This window comes from Ailuropoda melanoleuca, chromosome X (genome assembly GCF_002007445.2).
Source record: "Ailuropoda melanoleuca isolate Jingjing chromosome X, ASM200744v2, whole genome shotgun sequence".
Taxonomy (NCBI): domain Eukaryota; kingdom Metazoa; phylum Chordata; class Mammalia; order Carnivora; family Ursidae; genus Ailuropoda; species Ailuropoda melanoleuca.
Genome location: NC_048238.1, coordinates 92,274,675 through 92,298,974, shown reverse-complemented (window position 1 = coordinate 92,298,974; position 24,300 = coordinate 92,274,675). Strand labels below are relative to the sequence as shown.

Sequence of the window (24,300 nt, the reverse complement as noted above, 5' to 3'; positions counted from 1 at the left end):
GTTTGTGGTTGATAATATTAGCATATTCTAGATTTTAAATCTTCTATACAATGGTTATATGTTTTTTTATGCTTTAAATTAAAAAAATAGGTGAAAAGGCTCAATGTTTTGCCTTTTGGTGTTTATTTTAATTAATGTTATTTCTCTGGCTTTAACAATTCAGATTTTGTCATTGGACCACAGGTGCACAGAACTGGATTAATTATAAGCCCTGCTTCATGACATGCTCTCATCTTTGGTCTATGAGTGGCCCATGTTCATTTATTTATTTAGTATTTAATTGCCACTTTTAAGATCTTGCTTTGTAATTTGATGGCTTATTTTTTTGAAATTCTAGAAAAATGTTTCTTCATTTCAAGTCAAACTTGCTGCTAAAGCTTCTAAATCTGAAAAGGAAATGGACCCAGAATATGAAGAGAAAATGGTAAATATATTCTTTGGTAGGATAGTGAATACTGTAGTTGATTTTTTTCTTATTGAAGTATAGTTGATACTCTTACATTAGTTTCACCATAGTTCATTTTTACAGAGGTGATGTGAAAGATTGAAAGAATACATGTGTATGTATAATGAATGTAGGATCATAGATTTTAGAATTGGAAAGTAATTTAATATATAATCAATCATAATAGAATTTTTAAAAATACTTTATTTTTTTATTTGAGAGAGACCTAGCACAAGCCAGGGAGGGGGACAGAGGGAGAGGGAGAGGGACAAGCATACTCCCTGCTGAGTGGGGAGACTAATGTGGGGCACGGGGCTTGAGGCTTGATCCCAGGACCCCGAGATCATGACCTGAGCCAAAGTCAGATGCTCAACTGACTGAGCCACCCAGGCAGCCCCATCACAATAGATTTTTGTTGAATAAATAAATCTCTTTGTTTTCAGATGAGAAAATAAGGATCAGAGAAACTATATGGAATAGTTGGGAACAGAAGTCACATCTCTTCACTTTTGTTCAGTGCTCTTTATCCCATAATAAGATTTTTTTAAAAGAGTTTATTTATTTGAGAGAGAGTGTGAGAGAGAGTGTGATGGGGGGAAGAGGAGGAGGGTGAGGGAGAAGCAGACTCCCCACTGAGCGGGGAGCCCAATCTGGGCTCGATCCATCATGACCTGAGCCAAATGCAGACGCTTAACTGACTGAGCTACACAGCTGCCCCTAAGATATTTTTTTTTAAAGATTTATGTATTTATTTGAGAGGGTGGGGAGGGGAAGAGGGAGAAGGAGAGAATCCTCAAGCAGACTTCCTGCTGAGCCCAGAGCCCCATGTGGGGTTCCATCCCAGGACCCTGAGATCATGATCTGAGCTGAAATCACGAGTTGGACACTTAACTGACTGAGCCACCCAGGCGCCCCAGATTTTTTTTAAAGATTTATCCTTTTATTTGAGAGAGAGAGAACAAAGCACACAAGCAAGCTGGGGGAGGGGTAGAGGGAGAGGAAGAGGAAGAGAGAGAATCCTCAAGCAGACTTTCCCGCTGAGTGCAGAGCCCAGAGTCTAGATTCAGGGGCTGGATCCCAGGACCCCAAGATCACAACCCAAGCCAAAACCAGGAGTCAGACAAAACCAAGAGTCAGATGCTCAACTGATTGAGCCACCCTGCTGCCTCCGTCATAAGATGTTTTATGCTAAAAATATTGTACGCACTAAGTGAAAGTATTAGTGGCACCATCATTGTGGCTGAAAGAAAGCAAGTCACAAAGCCAGACTGATATTTTTTTCTTCTTCTCTTCTTGCTTTGGATATATTAATGAAAGTTATACATTGTAAAACATGTAATATAGTAATACATTTTCTGGAGGAAAGGGCATTTACCTGGTACCTGAAAGTATAACATATTTAAGCAGTATAATTTCAGTTATGCCCGCCTACTGCGTTGCCATATATTTAATTTTTATTCACTAAAATCGTATTTTAGCTTTCATTTTAACTAGACTTCTGTGCCCTGGGATCTTTCAAAACCAGTGAATTTGGTTAATTCAAAAGAGAAATTAACAGGTAGCTGGAACTGAACTTTTTTGTTGAAGGGTTTTTTTTGCAGTAATATTATAAAAATAAGTAGCGATGAAGTATATTTTTTTGCTGTTCATAGTGATTTTACCAAACTCCATGCCTAAATGTCTAAGGTCACATCTAACGCAGACAGTTAATATTTTAACAACTCTAAAAACAACATTCCAGTGAGGGTAACATAAAATGGAAAAGTTTTGGCCTCCTTCCAACCTCTGGTCTGAATATATTTGTCTAATTCTTGTGTTTATGTTAATGAACTCTTCTATGTTTCTGGTGTTATTAATTACGCAGCCTTCATTAGCAATCAAATATTCTCTACCCTATGGTCGGAAGTGATTGGGAATTAAAAAATCATTTTTATTTTTGTCTTTATCTAGAATGACGTATACATCTTTTGATCTTCTAAGATTTTTAGTGAAGTTTTATTTCATTAATGTGGTACAAGTTATATGCCCTTTTATAATTTATTGAGGAATTATAATACATACCAATTTTTAATAGTTAATATACAGTAACTATTTTTTTAAATTTCTTTATTTGACAGAGAGAGACAGCCAGTGAGAGAGGGAACACAAGCAGGGGCAGTGGGAGAGGAAAAAGCAGGCTTCCCAGCGGAGCAGGGAGCCCAATGCAGGGCTCGATCCCAGGACTCTGGGATCACGCCCTGGGCCGAAGGCAGATGCTTAACGACTGAGCCACCCAAGCGCCCCATATTAACTGTTTTACTTATGTGTGTGTGTATATTTTCCTCCAAATCCTGCTCACTTTGGAGACAAACTTTTTATATTATTATCATAAAGTGCAATTTTCAGTCAGTTAACTGTCTTTGGTTCAGGTCATGATCTTGGGGCACTGGGATTGAGCCCCACATTGGGCTCTGCGCTCGTGGGGATTCTGCTCGTCCCTCTGCCCCTCTTCCCACTCTTGCACTTTCTCTCTCTCTCTCAAATAAGTAAAATCTTTAAAAAAGTGCAATTTTCCAGATCATTGTAATTGAAGAGAGAAATACTTATTACATTATTGTACCATGCATTCACAATATTTTGAGACAAGATGACACTGTATTCTAAGATGTTAATTATTCCTAGATGCAACTTGAAAATTCTTAATTCAGTTTATGGTATATGTATATCATAGCTAATAACTTATATTTCTAGGATGTATTTAGGATATATTGTATATTATGCTGCTTTATTTTGTTCACTAGGAAAAGAAAATCATTATGTTTTGAAAAGAGGATTTGCTTTTTGGCCCTGACTCTTTAAGCGGGGGTACTTCTTAATTGGGGCATTTACTGCTGTTAGATCACTTGGCTTCTATTCAAACTATCTGAAAATGCCATTTTCAAATTCTGCTGCTTACTGGCTATGGGAACTTGGGCAAGTTAGTTACCCTCTCCATACTTCACTTTCATCATCTATAAAATGGAGATAATATTAGTATCTACCTTATGAGTTTCCTAAGAGAATTAAGTGAGTTAGTATGTTTAAAGTGCTTAGAACATAGTACAGAGTAGAAGGGCAATATAAGTATTCGTTAAATAACTTCAAATAAGAAAGAAAATCATTACTTTTTCTTTTGTTTTGTACATTAGAAAGCAGACCGAGCAAAGAGATTTGAATTTTTATTAAAACAGACAGAACTTTTTGCACATTTCATTCAACCTTCAGCACAGAAATCTCCAACATCGCCTCTGAACATGAAATTGGGACGTCCTCGAATAAGGAAAGATGACAAGCAGAGCTTAATTTCTGCTGGAGAGTATGTTGCCATCTCTCTCTTCTTTTTTCCTCCTCTTCCTGTCCCCACTTCTCTGTCCTCTCGTATTCTCATTCCCTCTTCACTTAGTATAATTCTGTATTTAAAAAAAATAAGATTATTGTCAGTGTAAATAAGTTTTGGAGGAAACCATTTTTTCTCACTAGAAATTAATAAAAATGTACGCTGGTTCTACCAACTTCTAAGCAAGACCTTAGATAACTCATTTTTTTTTCATGACCGATATTAGCAATGTATAGTTACTTAATTTACAGCTTAGTATTTGGGTTGAATATAAAGGTATTTCTTTCCATTTCAGCTACCGCCACAGGCGCACAGAACAAGAAGAAGATGAAGAGCTACTCTCAGAGAGTCGGAAAACATCTAATGTGTGTGTTAGATTTGAGGTGTCACCTTCATGTAAGTATCTCATTTTGTTGGTATTTTTTTTCCATTTTGGTTTTAGAAAAATTATATTTGATTGTATTTTTTAAAGATTTATTTATTTGAGAGAAAGAGCATGCATGAAAGAACACGAAGAGGGGGGCAGAGGGAGAAGCAGACTCCTCACTGAGCAGGGAGCCATACCTGGGGCTTGATCCCAGGAACCCAGGGTCATGACCTGAGCTGAAGGCAGATGCTTAACCAACTGTAGCACCCAGGCACCCCAGTACTTGATTGTATTAATGAAGGTATGAGATGTCTTGATTTCTTTTTCAGATGTGAAAGGAGGGCCACTGAGAGATTATCAGATTCGAGGGCTGAACTGGTTGATCTCTTTGTATGAAAATGGAGTCAATGGTATCTTGGCAGATGAAATGGTAAGGACTTGATAGCTACAAACACAATCTTAGTTATCAAATTTTATGTAAATTTGAAATACCTGACCTGTATTGCCCCCCTGAGGCCTGGAGGCTAATTGCTTTATTTAGTTACAATGTAAAAGGCATTTGTAAAGTCTGGAATTGTTTCTTTAAGTAACCTTGAGAACATACACTTTCACAGGCTACAGAATTCTTAGTGCAATTTCCTCATACGGTTTAAAAAACCTCCTTGTACTTCTGTTTTTATTTGCACTTTGGCTTCCAGGAAACCCAGAGCCAAAATCAATGCCAAAATGGAGACCCTGTGTAACATTAATGGCTAGTCTTTTGTGCCTTTTCCTATTCTATATCTTCTTATCTTTCCTTTGCCCTTCTTTATTTCTATTTTACCATTAATTTATATTCCATGTTTTCATTATAGGCCACCTGAAACATATTTTCTTTCTAGGTGACCTGAAATCCTTTTGGTAATGAGGTGGGGGTATATAACCCAAAGAGTAAATGAGTGAATGAATAAACCAAACAATAAATGATGAAAGCGTGAATGAATGAATGTAAGCACCTCAATGTGTTAGATTGTGAATAGATGGATTAAAGAAAAAAAAGTAATGAGCAATGTTGAGTCCTGATATAGCAGAGTACCAGGTGGGACCTGGGAAGAAAGCTAAGGAGTGATGGGCATATAAATAAAGTGATCAAAGAGAAAAAGTAAGGCCATTTAAGATGCTAATTCAGCAGATAAGGGGAGTACGTGAAGGCCTAGATTGGTATTTTTTAGACCAAATGAATAAGATGGGATTTAAGAAAGGGCAGGGAGGTACTTCTAGATCTTTATGACCCAGTGATACTCATTTTTATGTGACTTTGGAGCCATATTTGCAATCACTCTTATCCAGAAGAGCCACATGACTATTTATGCTCTACAACATATAGCGTAGTAGTTGATCCCAAAGATGCTGAGCAACTGTTAGGTGTGTGGAAGGAGGTCCCTTAAATCAAGGGTCTGTAGTTTCTTATACTTAGTATTCTGGGTTGAAGACTACAGTTAGCTCAGAGCGGGAATAGCTTGATTAATTAGATAACAGAAAGACCAGGATTATTTGCCCCAAGTTCTTGGCTGCAGCCTGTCTGAAGGATCTAAAGATCCTTCATACTGAATTTATGCTGACACCAGATACTTTTTATTTATTAAAAAAAGGGTAAGATACTTTAATAAGGAGTATAGAAAATTTGGGAAAAAATCGAAAAAATTGAAAGTAAATTATAATTATGCTACCTAGAAATAATCACAGTTGACATTTTGGCATATTTCATTTTAGTATTTTAACTCCAGATGTATTTATTTTACATAGTTGAGATCATATTGTACATATAATTTGGTATTCTGATTTCTTCACATTCATACATATTTTCTACATAATTCAAATATTTGTAAAAATAAGTGTTAATTACTCTGTAATAATTAATCCTGGGGAGTTACCATAGTTCTATTCATCTCCTCGTTTATTGTGGGTCATTTGGATTGATATGTAGTGTATATATAGTATATATTGTGTGTATTTAGTGTATATGAGTTGATATATATGTACATACAGTATGTAATAGTACTGTTGTGAGAACCCTTGTAATTTAGTTTTTCTGCACCTTTCAAATTATTTCCATAGGATTCCTAAAAATGGAATTACTTAAGGAATTTTAAATATTTTGAAGCTTTGATGCTTCTCTTTAAGTGAAATATTAGATGGGATAAACCCTATAAGAATAGTTTAAGCCTAGGTTCATAAAAGCAAGTATATACCTTACATAGAGATAAAGCCAGAAACTCTTTTAAAAGGCCACACAGCATAGAACATCGTTCCCTTTCTCATCAGTTAGGTGGCGGGTTTGTGGTGTTCAATATGCTATTTTTTAAAAAGTTCACCAGACCAGGTGATCTCTAAGGCCTTTTCTGGCTGCAGAGTTCTTTTAGGTTCTGTTCTTTTATGGTTCCATAGATCTTCAAGGGTGTGAGATGCAAGTACAGAGAGCCACAAGTCCCTTGAGATACATAGTGTGAGTATTTCATGCCTGAGCTATAATAATGTTGGGGACAATGGGAAAGAAAGACCAGTATCTAAGCAGGCTGGTAAAGGAAATGAGTGTGAACTGCATATGCACAAAATTCCTAATTTTGCTGCTAGAAAAATTTATAATAAAGTAATTTATAAATTGCTTGCTCCTTTAAGAGGAACAACAAAGCCGCTTTCTGCCTGCAAGTCCCTGGTTTCTTTTTGTGCACACAGTAAGTAAAAATGGGAATGGTTATTCACTTAAAAAAACAAAGGTCTTTAAATTTTTCCTATGTGACGTAGTTGGCAAATGTCTTTTGTAATGTTATTACTAACAAAATGTTACATTAAATAAACAGTTATTTTTTTCATTAAATAAATGTTTCATTAAATAAACAGGATTTTTTTTCTTTGTAATGATAATACAGGGTCTTGGTAAGACTTTACAAACGATTGCTTTGCTTGGTTACCTGAAACATTACCGAAACATTCCTGGACCTCACATGGTGTTAGTTCCAAAGTCTACTTTATACAACTGGATGAATGAATTTAAGCGATGGGTCCCATCTCTCCGTGTTATTTGTTTCGTTGGAGACAAGGATGCGAGAGTAAGTGAGAAATAGGTTTAAAGAGGCCATCAAGAATAACATCATTTCTGGGGTTAAGTTGCATGCTATTGCCATAAAGACATTGAAGTAGACTGCTACTAGTAAATAACTGTATGTTAGGCTCTGTTGTAAGTGCCTTTTATATCTTAATGAATTCTCACAACACTCCTGTGAAGTAGATGTGTTACTTATTAATAAAAGACAATCTGTTACTGTGCTTATCTGCATTTAATTTCAACTAGGTCATTAACCTCAGCATTTTTGAGTTGCATTTTAAACAACTTTTTATAAAAAAAAGTCCTTATTGACAGTGTATCTTATCAATGACTCTTTCAGTTGTGCTGTTTTGACACCAAAACTGTAAATTTGCATGACTTAATTTTTTATGTTTAAATTTTTTACTTTTGACTTTGACTTACACATGCACACGTGTGTGCTTACACACATACACGTAGATGGAACCTTTTCTATTTGTACGGAGAGGCTTGTATTTTGTGTGTATGCGTTGACACAGCTTTCAGTTTTGGTATTTGAATAGAAAAATACATATTTGCATACATTCTTAGATATTAGAAACTCTGGGCTCTTAAATTAGCCATTTGTCAATCTAGTAGGCTACAATTATTTAGGACTGTAGAATTAATCTAAAAGAAATAAATTATGCAAAAATATCAAAATGAATAATCAGCTTAGAAAGCATATTATTAAACTTTGCCTTTATTTTGCCTCCAGAGGATATAGAGTAAAGATTTATTCTATTTTACATATTTAGATAGGTTATCAAAAGATATCCTCAAAAGAATGGTAGCATAATGAATTATGTAATCTTATTCTTATCATTTTGCTTGAAGAAAAATTACTTACATTTATTTAAATTTAACTTACAAATAATTTAAATATTGAAATACTGAACTCATAAATTTAGAATTACAGGCTTGATTTCCCTATGCCTAATATTTCCCAGTGGCAAATTAGTCACTTAGAGCTCTTATCACTGCTGTTCTTTTCTTTTTTAAAAAAAAGATTTTAGGGGGCGCCTGGGTGGCACAGTGGTTAAGCGTCTGCCTTCGGCTCAGGGCGTGATCCCGGCGTTATGGGATCGAGCCCCACATCAGGCTCCTCCGCTATGAGCCTGCTTTTTCCTCTCCCACTCCTCCTGATTGTGTTCCCTCTCTCGCTGGCTGTCTCTATCTCTGTCGAATAAATAAATAAAAATCTTTAAAAAAAAAGATTTTTATTTATTTATTTATTAGGGAGAGAGAGAGAAAGGGCACGAGTGGGGGGGGAGGAGCAGAAGGAGAGGGAGAAAGAGAAGCAGACTTCCTGCTGAGCAGAGAGCTGAACAGGGGGCTTGATCCCAGTACCTGGAGATGAGGACCTGAGCCAAAGGCAGATACTCAGGTGCCCCTCACTGCTGTTCTTTAATGTAATACCAGTCCTTTTAAAACTTTGCATTTCTCAAGTATTTCATTCTAAAGTATTGATTTTTGGCTAAAATTATTTCTCGAAGATCATAAGCAAAAGAGAAATATGTATGCTTGTGTTTCCATGTGTCTCAGTAAAACTGTCAGCGTTTTTCAACTATATTATATGGAATCCAAGGATTTCATGAAATACCTCTTCGAAAATAGTGGATGTATTTAATTTGTGACTGTCCTATCTCTACCCCATGGGAGGTTGGGATTTTACTGGCAACTTCAAAAATTTTTTAATCTTGAAAATCAAACTTCAAAGTCAGTGTTTTTCATATTGCCACTTGTTAGTATTGGGAGTTCATGTTGGTGGTGACAATTTTTTAAACATTGAGATAAAATAGAATGGAAAATGGCAGAGTATTTCACACATGGTGGGGATATATACTGCTCCTTTTTTAAAGGATTGCAATCTAAACTATAATTTTACTGTGGGCCATAGGCAAAAGAGTTTGCAAACTGGTAATTATTAATAACATAAGTAATGTCCTATATTCAACATTGAGAGATTGATATCAGTACGTATAGAGAAAATCCAGATTATTACTAATAGATTTGAATCTTGGGATTCTATATGGGATAGATATATAGGTCTTTATAGTTTCTTGGCCTTTTGTAAACATTTTATGAGGTCGATATGTTATTAAAAATTTCGATGTAGATTATAACAGGTATTTGAGTTGGGAAATTCTTAGTAATATTATCGATCCAGTTTGATGCTAATAGTGGTGTGAATCCCCAGTAAGGTTTTTAGCTTTTTTTTTTTAAGTAGGCTCCACACCCAACGTGGGACTTGATCTTACAACCCTGAGATCAAGAGTTGCACGCTCTACCAACTGAGCCAGCTAGGCGCCCCGCCAAACTTGGTTTTTTTTTTTTTAAAGATTTTATTTATTTATTTGACAGAGAGAGAGAGACAGCTAGTGAGAGAGGGAACACAAGCAGGGGGAGTGGGAGAGGAAGAAGCAGGCTCCTAGTGGAGAAGCCCGATGTGGGGCTCGATCCCAGGACTCTGGTATCATGCCCTGAGCTGCAGGCAGAAGCTTAACGACCAAGCCACCCAGGCGCCCCCAAACTTGGTTTTTGACCCCTTCCCTTTCCACTCCAGAAGCATCAAAGATCTTGGACGTGGAAATAGGAGATCTAGTTTTAGTTCTGTTGCTGCCATTGAGTGTGTGATGTTGAGTGACTCTTGAAGGGCCTTAATTTTGTCATCTATAAAGTGAGAGCTTTTGGGTTATGTGATATTCAATGTTCTGTCACAAAAATTTCAAAGTAGGGCTAATTTAAATTAAAAATATGCATAGGCTTCATGAAACTGTAGGAGGAACCATTAAAATGAGTGTTTCACAAAATCAAAAAAAAGATAAGACCAAATGGGGTCTGGCACCCTGGTTCTCTTTATGTTGCTTTTGATTCCCTAATGTCTTAATTAACTTTTAAAATATGACCACTTCCCAGAGTGCAACTGAGATCTCTACAAAGGCCTTTTTTCTGTCCTCTACTTTAGTCCAGGTGATCCTTTTATATATATGGTCACTCAGTAAATATTTGTTGAATGAGTCCACAGTGTGTTTGGTGCATAACTTTGTTTATAAAATAATGAGTTTGTAGTGAACAGTTACTTTGTTTATGCACTGTAATTTCAGATTTACAGTACTAATCAGAACCTTCTCAATATAGATTTGGCTGCTCCCTGTTAACTTCTGTGGTTTTATTTTGTCCTGTAACATCTGGAATTCAGTTTGTACAAGTTAAAAATGCTCTCAGTCAGCTTGGCTACTATGTTGGCCACTGCCTGTAAAGATTTAAAAATAGTTCTGAATAGTCTCACTGTTTTAAGTAGCCTCCTGTACTAGATAGAGCAAGTCCCCTTTATAAAATCATATCTGTAGCCTCAAAACAACATCGGGAAGTTCACAAAAGCATTAGTTGGCTTTCATGACCCTTGACAAAATATGTGACTCATTCCTGCTAGAAAGGGAAGGAACATATTAAGAGATCTCAAAAGGTTGAAATCATTCTTGTATATTGAGTTCTTTACATCTGTTAAAACTGTGTCGGTAATAGTTGGTAATGCTTGGCTCTTGATGAGAGCATGGTTTTCGGATGGCAGTTACTTTGCCCATGTCTCTTTGGACCATCTGTCCTATGAAGAGAGCCTAGTAATGTAGTCATCTTCTGGTGGTAAGAACTTCTCCAGTTCATTGGATATGCTGTACTCATTTGAGGGGAGCATTTGCTTCTATTTTGTTGTTGTATATATTAGCATGTCATCCAGATAATTGCCCACAGATGTGTCTTTGGGCCTTGGCTTTCCTGTCTTTAAAATGGATGAGACTAAATGATTCCCATGTCTCTTAGAATTATTAATATTCTCTTGTTGTTTTAATTCTGTAACCATCTTGTCAGTGTATTCTAATATGAGGAACTTTATTTTGCATTAGGCTGCTTTTATTCGTGATGAAATGATGCCAGGAGAATGGGATGTTTGTGTTACTTCTTATGAGATGGTAATTAAAGAAAAATCTGTATTCAAAAAGTTTCATTGGCGATACCTAGTCATTGATGAGGCTCATAGAATAAAGAATGAAAAATCTAAGGTAAGCCAGTTTTCAATAGCATTGTTAAAATTTTCTTTTAACTACCATGTCGGTTTTCTTCTGTATATTCAAAATTAAAAAGGGTTGGAAGATTGTGATTTTATTCACAGAATGTGAATGAAAATCAGTTTTAAAAAATGGTTTTAAAGTTTAAATTATTGAGTATGAGATGAATGAAAATTGAGCACAGTTTTTAATATAAAGAAGATTGGGTGTTCATTTGCTATACCTGTTGCAGCCTAACTCTGTTATGCTACAGTATTTTAATATTTTGGTAATATTTGGTGTACAAAAGTCATTTGCATTGATTCGTCTTTTATTGAGGAGCCTACCAGCTTATGTGTATTCATAAGGATTAGAAAAAAATCATTTCCTGTAATTATCTGATTTGTGTGAATTAGAGTGTGGTGTTAATTTTGAAAAATATCAATATTTCTTGCCATTCAACTCCATCAACAGTAGGAAAAGCATCAATTATTATGATGAACCTCTCTTTGGATCACTGGGCTACTTTGGGAGAGACAGGGACAGAACTGGAGCAAAACCACCAGGTGGATCATACTAATTTCAAATTGAAACTAATACCCAAAAAAGAGGACGCATGTTAGAGGATAATTGTTTAAGAGTGTTATAAAAATACGCATTTTTATTGGTGAGATTACTGTTCTTTTATGTTTTATACGTTAATTTTTATAGTCTTTTTTTTAATTTTTTTAAAAAGATTTTATTTATCTATTCGACAGAGATAGAGACAGCCAGCGAGAGAGGGAACACAAGCAGGGGGAGTGGGAGAGGAAGAAGCAGGCTCACAGCAGAGGAGCCTGATGTGGGACTCGATCCCATAACGCAGGGATCACGCCCTGAGCCGAAGGCAGACGCTTAACCGCTGTGCCACCCAGGCGCCCCTAATTTTTATAGTCTTATATTTAGAAAGTTAATATAGGAAAAATGGGTGCAACTCTGGTGTTTAGAAATTGTCACCAGGCCAAGTTAGAACTTGGCTAGGTATGTAGATGAACATGATTGTCAGGGAGAAGGAGATATTATTGTGTAAACTGACTAGCCTGGATTCCATGGAGTATTGACTGTGTGGACCAAAAATGGAGAAAATAAATTTTTTGAAGTGAGGGAGGGGTCTCAGGTATGACTATGATTTGCATTCTTGTAAGTGTAGAAATGCCTAGAATATTTTGTTTAGTTGTGATTCATTGTGGCAATGTCACCTGAACTAGGATATTTTTCTTTTTTCTTTCTTTTTTTTTTTTTTAGAGATTTTATTTATTTATTTGACAGAGAGAGAGACAGCCAGCGAGAGAGGGAACCACAAGCAGGGGGAGTGGGAGAGGAAGAAGCGGGCTCCCAGCGGAGCAGGGAACCCAATGCGGGGCTCAATCCCAGGACCCTGGGACCACGCCCTGGGCTGAAGGCAGATGCTTAACGACTGAGCCACCCAGGAGCCCCCAGGATATTTTTCTATAGAAAAATAATTTTCAAGATTTATATTATTCAAAACATGTATTGGTTGGATAAAGAACTGGATTTTGAGAATTCTAATAAATAAAGCAATGTTAACATGACTGTTAACCTTTCTAGCTTTCAGAGATCGTTCGTGAGTTTAAGTCAACCAACCGCTTGCTCCTAACTGGAACACCTTTGCAGAATAACCTGCATGAACTCTGGGCATTACTCAACTTTTTATTGCCTGATGTCTTTAATTCTGCAGATGTAAGTTTAAGTCATGTGTTTTATTTTTTTTTATTTTTTATTTTTTTTAATTTTATTTTATTATATTATGTTAATCACCATACAGTACATCCCCAGATTCCGATGTAAAGTTTGATGCTTCATTAGTTGCGTATAACACCCAGTGCACCATGCAATACGTGCCCTCCTTACTACCCATCACCAGTCTATCCCCTTCCCCCACCCCCNACATTGGGGTGCATATGGCCCTTCTCTTTACTACGTCTGTATCTTTGGGGTAAACACCCAGTAGTGCAATGGCTGGGTCATAGGGTAGTTCAATTTTTAACTTTTTAAGGGACCTCCACACTGTTTTCCAGAGTGGCTGTACCAACTTGCATTCCCACCAACAATGTAGGAGGGATCCCCTTTCTCCACATCCTCTCCAACAATTGTTGTTTCTTGCCTTGTCTATCTTTGCCATTCTAACTGGCGTAAGGTGGTATCTCAGTGTGGTTTTGATTTGAATTTCCCTGATGGCTAATGATTTTGAACATTTTTTCATGTGTCTGTTAGCCATTTGTATGTCTTCATTGGAAAAGTGTCTGTTCATATCTTCTGCCCATTTTATGATTTGTTTATTTGTTTCTTGCATATTGAGTTTGAGAAGTTCTTTGTAGATCTTGGATACTAGTCCTTGTGTTTTAAATATAATTTTCTTATGTTCACAGACATCTGTTTTCAAAGCATAGAAGGTAGATTGAAATTTATCGCTCTTTTTCATTTGTAATTCTTCATCTGTGTGTTTTGGTTTCTCAGAAAAAAAGCTCTTAATCACAAACTTTTCAAATGGGGATATTTAGAGAAATAATGTTTCTTTTCTTTGAGATTATTCTGCCTCTTACACTTTGTCTATATTGCATTGCTGTCACAACTTCTGCTATGAAATAGGCTGAGTTCATAGTAGTAAATTCAAAATTTTCTTTTAATTAAATTGGAAGGGCTTTCTACATACTAGTTTGGCAGGTCTTTTAAATGGCCTTTGATTATTGTAGTCATTAACATTTGATGAGTACTAAAGAGCTCATAATGTGTGATTTGAAAAACAACGTGTTTTGTAAATGTGTGATTTACATTGTTTTTATCATTAGCATAAGTTTATGCTAGTGCAGCAAACTGAATTGAATGATTTAAGGACTTTGGAGTTTGATTTTCCTCATTACTGATATTAATTGATAATAAAAAGTACCAAGTTCAGCTGTTCATTTGTTTGTATACCTTATCTTGCTTTGGTTTATTTTTATTGTTTGTTTAAAATTTTTGTTATCATTATGTGTCTTCAATTTTATATTCTTATTCCTGCTCTACCTCTAAACTGAATATAATGCTACTATGGTATGGGGAAGCCTAATAAAAGTCTTTTAAGGTAACAGTGCTGGTGGAGTTAAAATTTTAACTCCTCCAGTATTTTAGCTATTTTTGAGAAGTAAATAATATTGACCATCACAATGAATGTATTTTTGAAAGTGCTTTTAAAATGAATTACTGTTGTCTCATTATATAAGAATTTATACAATATTGAGTTTATTAAAAAAAAAAAAACCAACCACCTGTGTGCTTACTGCAGAATTTTCACCCCTCCACAGGACTTTGACTCTTGGTTTGACACTAAAAATTGTCTTGGTGATCAAAAACTTGTGGAAAGACTTCACGCAGTAAGTAATAGATAAGAAAATTTAGTAATTAAATACATATACCAAGCCAGAAAACAAACTGCTCTAGAATCTGTTTGAACTTGTGGGTTTACCTCCTGCCTCAGTCTCACTGCTTTTCCCTCCCGCCTTTCTGACAGCCTCTTTGGGAAATGAACTCTACTCTGTTTTCAGCCATCTAGGGAACAGCTGTTTTGCATTGGCTTTCCTGCATGGCTAATGTGGTCCTCCCCATTAGAGGCTGTTCATACTCCCATACTTCACAGTTCCTTAAGATGGCATCAGTATTTTCCTAGTTCCCCAGTGCCACTTGTAAGCCACTAGTTCTCCACCATCATGCATTAAACTCTTCCTTTAAGGTGAAGTTATCTTGCAGGTCTACCTTCCATCCACTCTCTTCTCTGTCATCCACTCATCACCAGGTGACTCCCTCACATTCATTAAATACCAGTTTTCCATTCTTTGATAACAACTTCTTATATCCCTTTTTAGCTCTTTCATTCATGTTAGTCCTTCTGTACTTATTCTGTTACCTTACAAAGACCTCCATTCCTTGGACCCCTGCCTTCTCATCCATCACCTCATTTCTGTTGTTACTTTTCTCTACCTCTTTTTTTAAAAGACTTTATTTTTAAGTAATCTCTACACCCAACATGGGCTCGAGCTCATAACCCCAAGATCAAGAGTTGCAGGCTGCACTGGCGAGCCAGTCAGTGCCCCGTTACTACTTTTATCTCTATCAAACAATGAGCCCATTTTCTATCACTTGAACTACCCTTTTGCCAATACTCCCAAACTTTCTTTCTTTCTTGTCTGTCCGCCATTTCTGCCGTGGAAGCCCTAGACTGGAATACTGTAACTGTCTCTGTCTTCTGGGTTTGAATTCTGCTTCTACCACTTACTAGCAGAGTGACTTGCTCTGTACTGGGGCTGTTCAACACTGATAAAGAAGGTCATACAACTGTACAGGTTGGAACAACTCCAGTTCCATGTTCTATAACATAAGCTGGAATTTGATATCCAGCAATCCTTCAACATGGCCTTCTACAGCATTCTTTCCCATTGCCAATAACAGCTGCTTCAGACCTTCCGCAATCTCCCCAAGACTTCTATCCTAGATATTCTGTGCCCTCCTCCTTTCTCAGTAAGTAACATCATTATTTTCTCAAAGAGAAAAAAGAAGTTATTAGATAGGAAATCCTTCAAGGATATCCAGCTTCCACAGATAATCTGCATATGTGTTAACCTTCTTTGTGAAGGGAAGAGGTGTTTTCTTTGGTCAGTGGCTAAGTCATCTGACATGACCCTGGATCTCATCTCTCCCTTCCTTATGAGAACTTTCCCCATAATTTATCCTTTTTATTGACTGATTTTTCTAGCTCTCACTCTGTATTGGCTCTTTTTCTTAACATGTAAACATGCTCAAGCATCGCCCTTATTAAAATCCAAACCCACACCCATACACACCCACTCTCACGCATATACAAAATATATTCTCTTAACATTCTGTGTCTCTAGTTGTGATTCTGGTCTCTTCCCTTGATAGCTAAGCTTCTTGAAAAAGCGGTTTATTTTCTCCATTTGCACTACCTAATCTCCTCTTTACTCCTGATTCCATTGACCACTGGTGTCTATCCGTTCTATGTAACTGAAACTTAACTTGGAAAGTCTTCGATCATTTTCCAGTTGCTGAATTCAGGGTACACTTTTTGCTCAGTATTTTGGATTCTCGGTACTGCTTAGCATTTCTAACCACTCCTGCATGAAACTGTTTCCTACCTGGTTTCTGGGGTACAGAATGGATTCTCTCTTGGATTTTCTCTTACTTTTTTGGCCATTCTTATCAGTCCCCTTTATAGGCTTTTCTTTCTCAGTCTGTCCCTAAAAGTTTAGAGTTTTGTAGAGCTTTGTCTTCGACTTTCTTTTTCATATGTGCTCTCCCTGGGGATCCACTCCCATGGTTACAGCTACCACCTATCTACTTATTACTCCTAAATTTATCTTTCCATTATTTCTTGCCTAGTTCCTGCATATCCCACTGCCTTCTGAGTCTGTCTGAATGTCTTACAGGCAGTTTAAACTCTTAAAGAATCTCTCTTAGACAGTTTTAAGAGGCTCAAACCAGAGATCAGAAGTTGTCTTTCACTCTTTCCTTTTCCTTACCTCCCATAGATCTCTAACAGTAATAGCTACTGTTTACTCATATCTACTGTGGTTAAGCTCTATACACAAGTACTGCCATAAATTTTCATAGAAGCTTTGGAAACCGGTATCACTGTCCTCATTTTCAAATGCTTGTCATATACATATACCACATTGTTTTTGATGAATGGATGAGGAAACAGGCTCAGAAAAGTTAAGGAACGTGTTCAGGCTCACAGTAGCTAATCAGGGGGTGAGCTGATTGTAGAATCAGCTTGATCGCGGTTTGAATTTGGCTTCTACCACTTACTAGCAAAATAACTTTGGTTAAGTTAATAAAATTGAAGGGCACCTGGGTGGCTCAGGTGGTTGGGCATCTGGCTCTCGGTTTCAGCTCAGGTCATGATGTCAGGGTTGTGAGATTGAGCCCCACGTTGGACTCCACACTGAGCTTAGAGTCTGCTTAAGATTCTCTGCCCCTCCCTCTGCCCCTCCCCCTGCTCATGCACTCTCTCTAGCTGTCTTCTTCTCTCTAAAATAAATAAATAAAATCTTTAAAAAAAGAAACAAAATTAAAATAATCACATTTCCCTTAAAGATTTATTGTAAGGGTTTAGTACTCTGGGTTGTGAAGTTCATAGTGCACTGTCTGGCACATTGCAGGTACTCTATAGATGATGGTAGCACTATTATTTTCTTGTGATAAAATCTGTGTGGCAGGTATACACTGATTATTTCATCTTTTTTCTCTATTCATCCATATTTTCCTTAACACTGAACCATTTTCTCTTCATTCATATATTTAACTATTCTGAAATGGCCTGCATTTTTATCTCACTTGTAGAGACTCTCTGATCCATACTCTGAGTTCAGATTTCCTCTATGATTCAAAAATCTTGTTGTTTCACTTAGTGTAATACCTTCTAGGTCCATTCATGTTGTCATAAATGGCAAGATGTCATCCTTTTTTATGGCTGAGTAACATTCCATAGTGTGTGTGTGTGTGTGTGTGTGTATTTATATATGCATACACACACACATATACATACATACATACACGTGTGTATATACACACACACACACGTATAGACCACATCTTCCTTATCCATTCATCTGTCAATGGACACAGTATTATTGTAAATAATACTACAATAATCATAGGGGTGCATATATCTTTTCAAATTAGTGTTTTCATTTTCTGTGGGTAAATACCCAGTAGTGGAATTATTGGATCATATGGTATTTCTATTTTTATTTTTTTGAGGAACCTCTATACTGTTTTCTACAGTAGCTGCACCAATTTATATTCCCACCAGCAGGGTATAAAGGTTCCTTTTTCTCTACATCCCTGCCAGCACTTGATATTTCTTGTCTTTTTGGTGCTAGCCATTCTGATAGGTGTAAGTGATACCTCATTGCAGTTTTGATTTGCATTTCCCTGATGATGAGTGTTGAGCATGTTTTCTTTGTGTGTCTGTTGGTCATCTGTATGTCTTTTTTGGAAAAATGTCTGTTACCATCAAAATTATTCCTATACAGAATAAAAAAACAAATGTATGACAGCAGCTTTTTTTTTAAATGATTCTTTCATGCTTATTCAATAGTCAGTAATCTTATTGTCTTACTTTTTAATGTATCTTGTGCCATCAAATTATGAATATCTAATTTAGGTCCCCTGTTTTGATTTTTTAATGGGTCATTGGTTCTTTTTTATTGAGAATATTGGCAACTGGCATTGGTAGTGTTTTTCAGGTTATGCATTGGGAAGTAAATTTCAGATTACGGTGTTGTCAATGAAAGATACGGTTTGTGATATTAAATATAAACTTTTATAAAAACGATCACTTTGTAGGTTTTAAAACCATTTTTGTTACGTCGTATAAAAACTGATGTAGAGAAGAGCCTGCCTCCTAAAAAGGAAATAAAGATTTACTTGGGACTGAGTAAAATGCAACGAGAATGGTGAGCTATTTTATTTCCATTGGAATTTATTTATGTGTAAGGATTTATTAAAATTTAGCTTTGTAGTGGTTCAGTTATGCCCTTATTTTTTTTCAGTTGTGTCTTTAGATCAAAATTTACATTTTATGTTTAAATGGCAAGTTAAGTAGTTCAAATATTTTAATAGAAAATTGGTGAATATTTTATGTAGCCTTTGGGAAAGAGCATGGGCCTTGATTCTATAGACCTGTATTTGTTTTTTTAAAAAATATTTTTTAATTTAAATTCAATTAACATTTATTATTAGTTTCAGACATAGAGGTCAGTGATTCATCAGTCTTATATAATACCCAGTGCTCATTACATCACATGCCCTCATTAATTATAGACCTGTATTTGAATCCCATGCTTTGCCCCTTAGTAGCTATTTAGCTGGGGTAAATTGTATAATCTCAGTTTCCCTTCTATAAAATGGGGATAATAATCTTAGCTTATGAGTCAATGTCAGAGTTAAAGAGGCTAGTGTCACTTGCACATTTGTTTGTTGTTTTTTCCATCAGTGAAAATAGTAATAATCATAATAATAAGTAATAATAAGATGGATGAGACTAGCGATTGTGGGTATTATAAAAATAGAAGCTGAATTGGTTTTTTAAATACAGGCAAAGCAGGAAATTGACAAGAGAAGTCACAGGGAATCATAAATCAGGCATGCTTATGTAAAAATGCTGTTAAAAGAAGTAAAATGTTGTGGGGCACCTGGATGGCTCAGTCGGTTAGGCATCTGATCTTGATCTCAGCTCAGGTCTTGATCTCAGGGTCAAGAGTTCAGGCCCTGCTTTGGGCGTGGAGCCTACTTAAAAAAAAAAAAAGCAAAGTCTTGCTAATATAAATAAAATTAGATCACTTATAATATATAATGACTTCTCTACTACTGAAACCAGTGTAGGGTAGTGGTGAAGAGTGTATTTCTATGGATTCACACATAAGATCAAACTCTTACTTTGTCTCTTTTTGTGGCCCTAAGTTGTTTCATACCTCAGAGTTGTGCAGATTTAACAAGATCATTTATATAAAGCCCTTTACATGATACCTGACACTTTCACTCAATTCAAGTTGGCTGTTATTATAATTAAATATTAATTACTGTTCAGGTGGATACATAGGTCTATTTTCACCTGGGTAAATGTCAACAAAAGATAGTGAAAAATGTTTACGGATCAGAAAAAAATGCCTTACGAAGATTAGGTATAAGAAATTGTGATTGTTTTTAGCTCAAACAAGTAAAAGTTGGATGCCAACTTTCAGCAAATATTGTAGTTATCGAATAATTATCAAATATAGATATCTGAATAGTTATTAGCTGATCGCAATTTGTAGCAATGAATAAAGCAAGAGGAAACAGGTTTGTAGGCAACATACAAGTTAAAACGCTCAAAAGTTTCTTGGTTTTGCTGATCAGATTTAGTTTCAAAATTGAATTTGTTGTTTATTTTTAAATAGGACTCTATGCTGATCACCAAAGGAATGGTGCTTGATAGCATTAAACTTTTTTTTAGTTAGATTGCTTTAACTTTTATTATTATGAACAGTGCTGTGATGAACACTGTTCCACTTACATCGCTATCCACAAAGGATGAAATCACAGATGTAGAATATTCACATTTTAAAACTTCTTATTTATCTTGCCAAATTGCCCTTCAGAAAGAGCATACTAATATATCCATGTCAGTTTATAAGATCTTCCTATTTTACCACATATTCACCAAAACTGAGTATTTTTTTTACTTTTTTCTTTTCAAATTTTTATTGAAATTTTAATTAGTTAATATATAGTTTAATATTGGTTTCAAGGAGTAGAATTTAGTGATTCATCAATTACCTATAATAAATGATTAATTATAGTTAAAAATTTTAGGTATACAAAAATCCTGATGAAAGATATTGATGTGTTAAACTCTGCTGGCAAGATGGACAAGATGCGACTCTTAAACATTCTGATGCAGCTTCGAAAGTGTTGTAATCATCCGTACTTGTTTGATGGTGCTGAACCTGGTCCCCCTTATACCACTGATGAGCACATTGTCAGCAACAGTGGTAAAATGGTAGTTCTTGATAAACTGTTGGCCAAACTCAAAGAACAGGGTGAGTTACAAATCTATACATTAACATGAAATGACTTTATATTAGTGACTTGTATGTAAATAACATTTTGCGTATTTACTCATCATTCATTCATTCACTCATTCAGCAAACATTGTTGAGTACTTATTATCTGCCAGGAATTGTCTGATGGGCTGGGTATACAAAGAAGCATAAGAACTCAGGATGAAGTGAGGAGGAACAGTTGCAATTCGTTGTGCCCATCATATGTTGAGAAACTGAGAGTTGGGGAAACTTTCACAAAAGCGACATTTGAAGAGCCCTGGAGAATGTCTAGGAGTAAATCATGGAAAAAGGAGGGGGAAGCATTTTACAGGGCAGTGAAACAGAAGTGTGAAAAAAGGGAATGCAGAGCTTGCAGTATTTGGGGTAGAGTGGCAGTTGATGAATCTGGAAAGTTGGATGGGGTCAGATTATGGAAGGCCTTTTAAACATGCTTTGAGAAGTTTGGACTATTTGGAAGGCAGGCAGGGAGGTGTGTCATAGAAGATTTTGCTGTGTCAGCTGACATGATCAGACTTGTATGTTTGGAGGAGAACCTTTGAAGCAGCGCAGGGGTTCTACTTGAGGATGGGAGATGAGAAACGGGAGACTAGTTGGGAGACTATTGAAGTAGTTTAGTGAAATGTTGTGTGGACCAATCACTCATCCTCAGAACAGAGAAAAGGCAGACTTTAAATCATCTCAGTATGTGTGGAGGGTTTTGAAATCCTTAAACATGCATAACTCAGCAGTGCATAATTTTGTATAGCATTCCTTGAAGGTGTATGTGTGTGTGTGTTTCACGAAGTGTTCATGTACTATATATTTATATTACATGTGATGTTTACTTATATTTTTGTAATGTTCAAATTAGTTTTACACAAGTTGAATAACTTGCTTTTTTGGGGGAAATGTTTTAGGTTCAAGGGTTCTCATTTTCAGCCAGATGACTCGCTTGCTGGACATTTTGGAGGATTATTGTATGTGGCGTGGTTATGAGTATTGTCGACTGGATGGACAAACCCCACATGAAGAAAGAGAGGTGAGGAAAAGAAGATAAAACAAAACTTCAAAAATCAGTTCAATTAAGCCATGTTTTTCATCATTAAGTAGTTTTGAACTTTGGCCTTTTTTTAATAGCTAGGTGCGTTGAATTTCTCACTAACACCTCTCTCTGAGCTCTTCAGTTTGGCTTGCATTATACTGACTCTTTACAAAGCATCCTTTTCAAGGTCTTCAAGGACATCCTTACTTATCTAAAGGATACTACACCATTACACCCTTACCTCCTCTAACCACTGCTATCTCTGACCTTCTGATTACTGTTTCTCATCCTACTCTTTAATCTCTGATTCTGGCATTTTCTTTTCTTTTCTTTTTTTTTTTTTTTAAAGATTTTATTTATTTATTCGACAGAGATAGAGACAGCCAGCGAGAGAGGGAACACAAGCAGGGGGAGTGGGAGAGGAAGAAGCAGGCTCCTAGCAGAGGAGCCTGATGTGGGGCTCGATCCCATAACACCAGGATCACGCCCTGAGCCGAAGGCAGACGCTTAACCGCTGTGCCACCCAGGCGCCCCTGGCATTTTCTTTTCTTGATTTGCTTCCTACAGTAGACCCTCGCCATTTGTGGAGTTTAACAGTTGAGATTTTTCCAGTTTATGAGCAAGTCTAAAGACTCATGAAACAGTAATTTGTAAAGGGAATAATCTCAGTGTTATATTTCTGTAAAACTGAAATTTGACAACATAGGTATAGGTGCTTATCATGCATTTGGATCTTGGAATACTGAAAGGTTGGTGTATAGGGATGAGTTACTTAGCTAGTGAGGAAGCCTACCTAGCACACAGTGTCCGTCTCAAATTTGGGAATTCTTACAGATCTTTAGATTATCCCTCATGAATGTCATGGGTCTAATGTATTTAAACCCTTTAAATACTTTTTTGGGGGGAGGGCTTTGCTAATTTAGCTTTTCTGTGGTCCTTCAAGGCTCTGTCTGTGGTTTCTAAAGTCTCTCCTCATGCTCTGGGCAAAGATTGTGATTTCATGGTATAGTGGAAAATGCATTGAACTTGGTTTCAGAAGACCTAAATTTCAGCACCAACTCGACCACTTTGTAGTGTATGCAAGCTGTTTAATTCTCTGAGCCTCAGTATCTTTATTATCAGGGTAATGTTAATACCTAGGCTTCTTTTTTTCTGACAATGTTGTGAGGATCGTTGGGTATATTATATATACTGCGTGTCATGAAATTGCACACAGCCCTTTTACCTCTCAGCTTTATGGCCCCATCTCAGTCCACAAAGACTCTTAGTCCATGTCCCTCTCCTTCTATAGCTTCAGTGAGCACTCTGTCCCTTGTATGCTTCCTTATTGAAGTTTAGCTGTAGCATAGGGTAGGGTCCATAGCAGGCACACAGGCCCTTTTCATACTAAGGGTTTACCTGCTACCCATTGTGGGGAAACATTTTCGATAACATTTACAAATATGCGGGTATTTCAAAGTTTACACTGGTCCCTGCTCTATAGTACTTTACTTTTTCTGAAATGGTAACTTGAAGCTTTATTGAGCTTTTGCTGATTTATTCCTCAGAATGAGTTTCTCCAAATCCACATTAAGCACAAGCCATATAATGTTATTCAAAATGACCCTTTTTCCTGGAATGAAGATGATACTAAGGCAGAAAAGTAGGTACTTTCTGACCTCAAATAGCCAATTTGCATTTCTGACTGATCTCCCTGCTTATGAACAATTTGGACTTTACCTAATTATACCCAAATTATTCTGGTTTCTTAAAATTTCAAATAATTTCTCCCTTCAGAGGCTTTGAATTAGATATGTTGACTTTAGATACAGCAAAGTCAGAGCTATTCTTTTCTTTCTTTCTTTTTTTTTTTTTTTTTTGGAAATACCTCATTTTCCCATTATACTGTTGTCCACATGATCGTTTCATCTATTTTCCTAGTAAGAAGGTGAAGCCACATTTGATTCCTTACTCTAATTATTTACCAGCTGTTAATAAGCAATTCTTTTTCAATAGTTCTTTTGCCCTTTCTTCATTGCTACAGCTTAATTCAGCTAGCTAAGTCTCTGGTCATCCTCTGGCACAGTTCCTATAACCTTTACCTAATTGGCCTCCTCACTTTCATAGGGAAAGGATCTAACATTTGTCAAGAAACGACTCTAAGCTACGCAATGTATAGGTCCAGTTGAATTCTCCTAGCAGCCCAGTAAAGTATAATTTACTGATATCATTTTCTCCACTTGAAACTGTCTCAGAGAGGTTAAATGCTTGCTTAGAAATACATATGTAATAAATGGTAATGATTTACACCAGGTTTTTGCT

The 24,300-nt window shown here is 36.3% G+C and overlaps 1 protein-coding gene across 7 annotated transcripts in view; it reads left to right on the top strand.

The window, feature by feature from the left end:
* The first annotated feature begins 317 nt into the window (after positions 1-317).
* SMARCA1 (SWI/SNF related, matrix associated, actin dependent regulator of chromatin, subfamily a, member 1) overlaps positions 318-24,300 on the top strand; it is a 426,620-nt gene continuing 402,637 nt past the window's right edge. For all 7 annotated transcript variants that reach the window (XR_004622504.1, XM_034649950.1, XM_034649955.1 and 4 more), the window contains exons 1-11: positions 318-424; positions 3,613-3,779; positions 4,096-4,196; positions 4,497-4,597; positions 7,077-7,256; positions 11,176-11,331; positions 12,925-13,056; positions 14,661-14,729; positions 18,721-18,830; positions 20,728-20,954; positions 21,875-21,996. Coding sequence is in view for 6 of the 7 variants with exons in the window: in XM_034649950.1 (XP_034505841.1) it covers positions 398-424; positions 3,613-3,779; positions 4,096-4,196; positions 4,497-4,597; positions 7,077-7,256; positions 11,176-11,331; positions 12,925-13,056; positions 14,661-14,729; positions 18,721-18,830; positions 20,728-20,954; positions 21,875-21,996 (1,392 nt within the window). In the remaining variant the exon portion in view is untranslated. The remainder of the gene's footprint in view (positions 425-3,612; positions 3,780-4,095; positions 4,197-4,496; positions 4,598-7,076; positions 7,257-11,175; positions 11,332-12,924; positions 13,057-14,660; positions 14,730-18,720; positions 18,831-20,727; positions 20,955-21,874; positions 21,997-24,300) is intronic.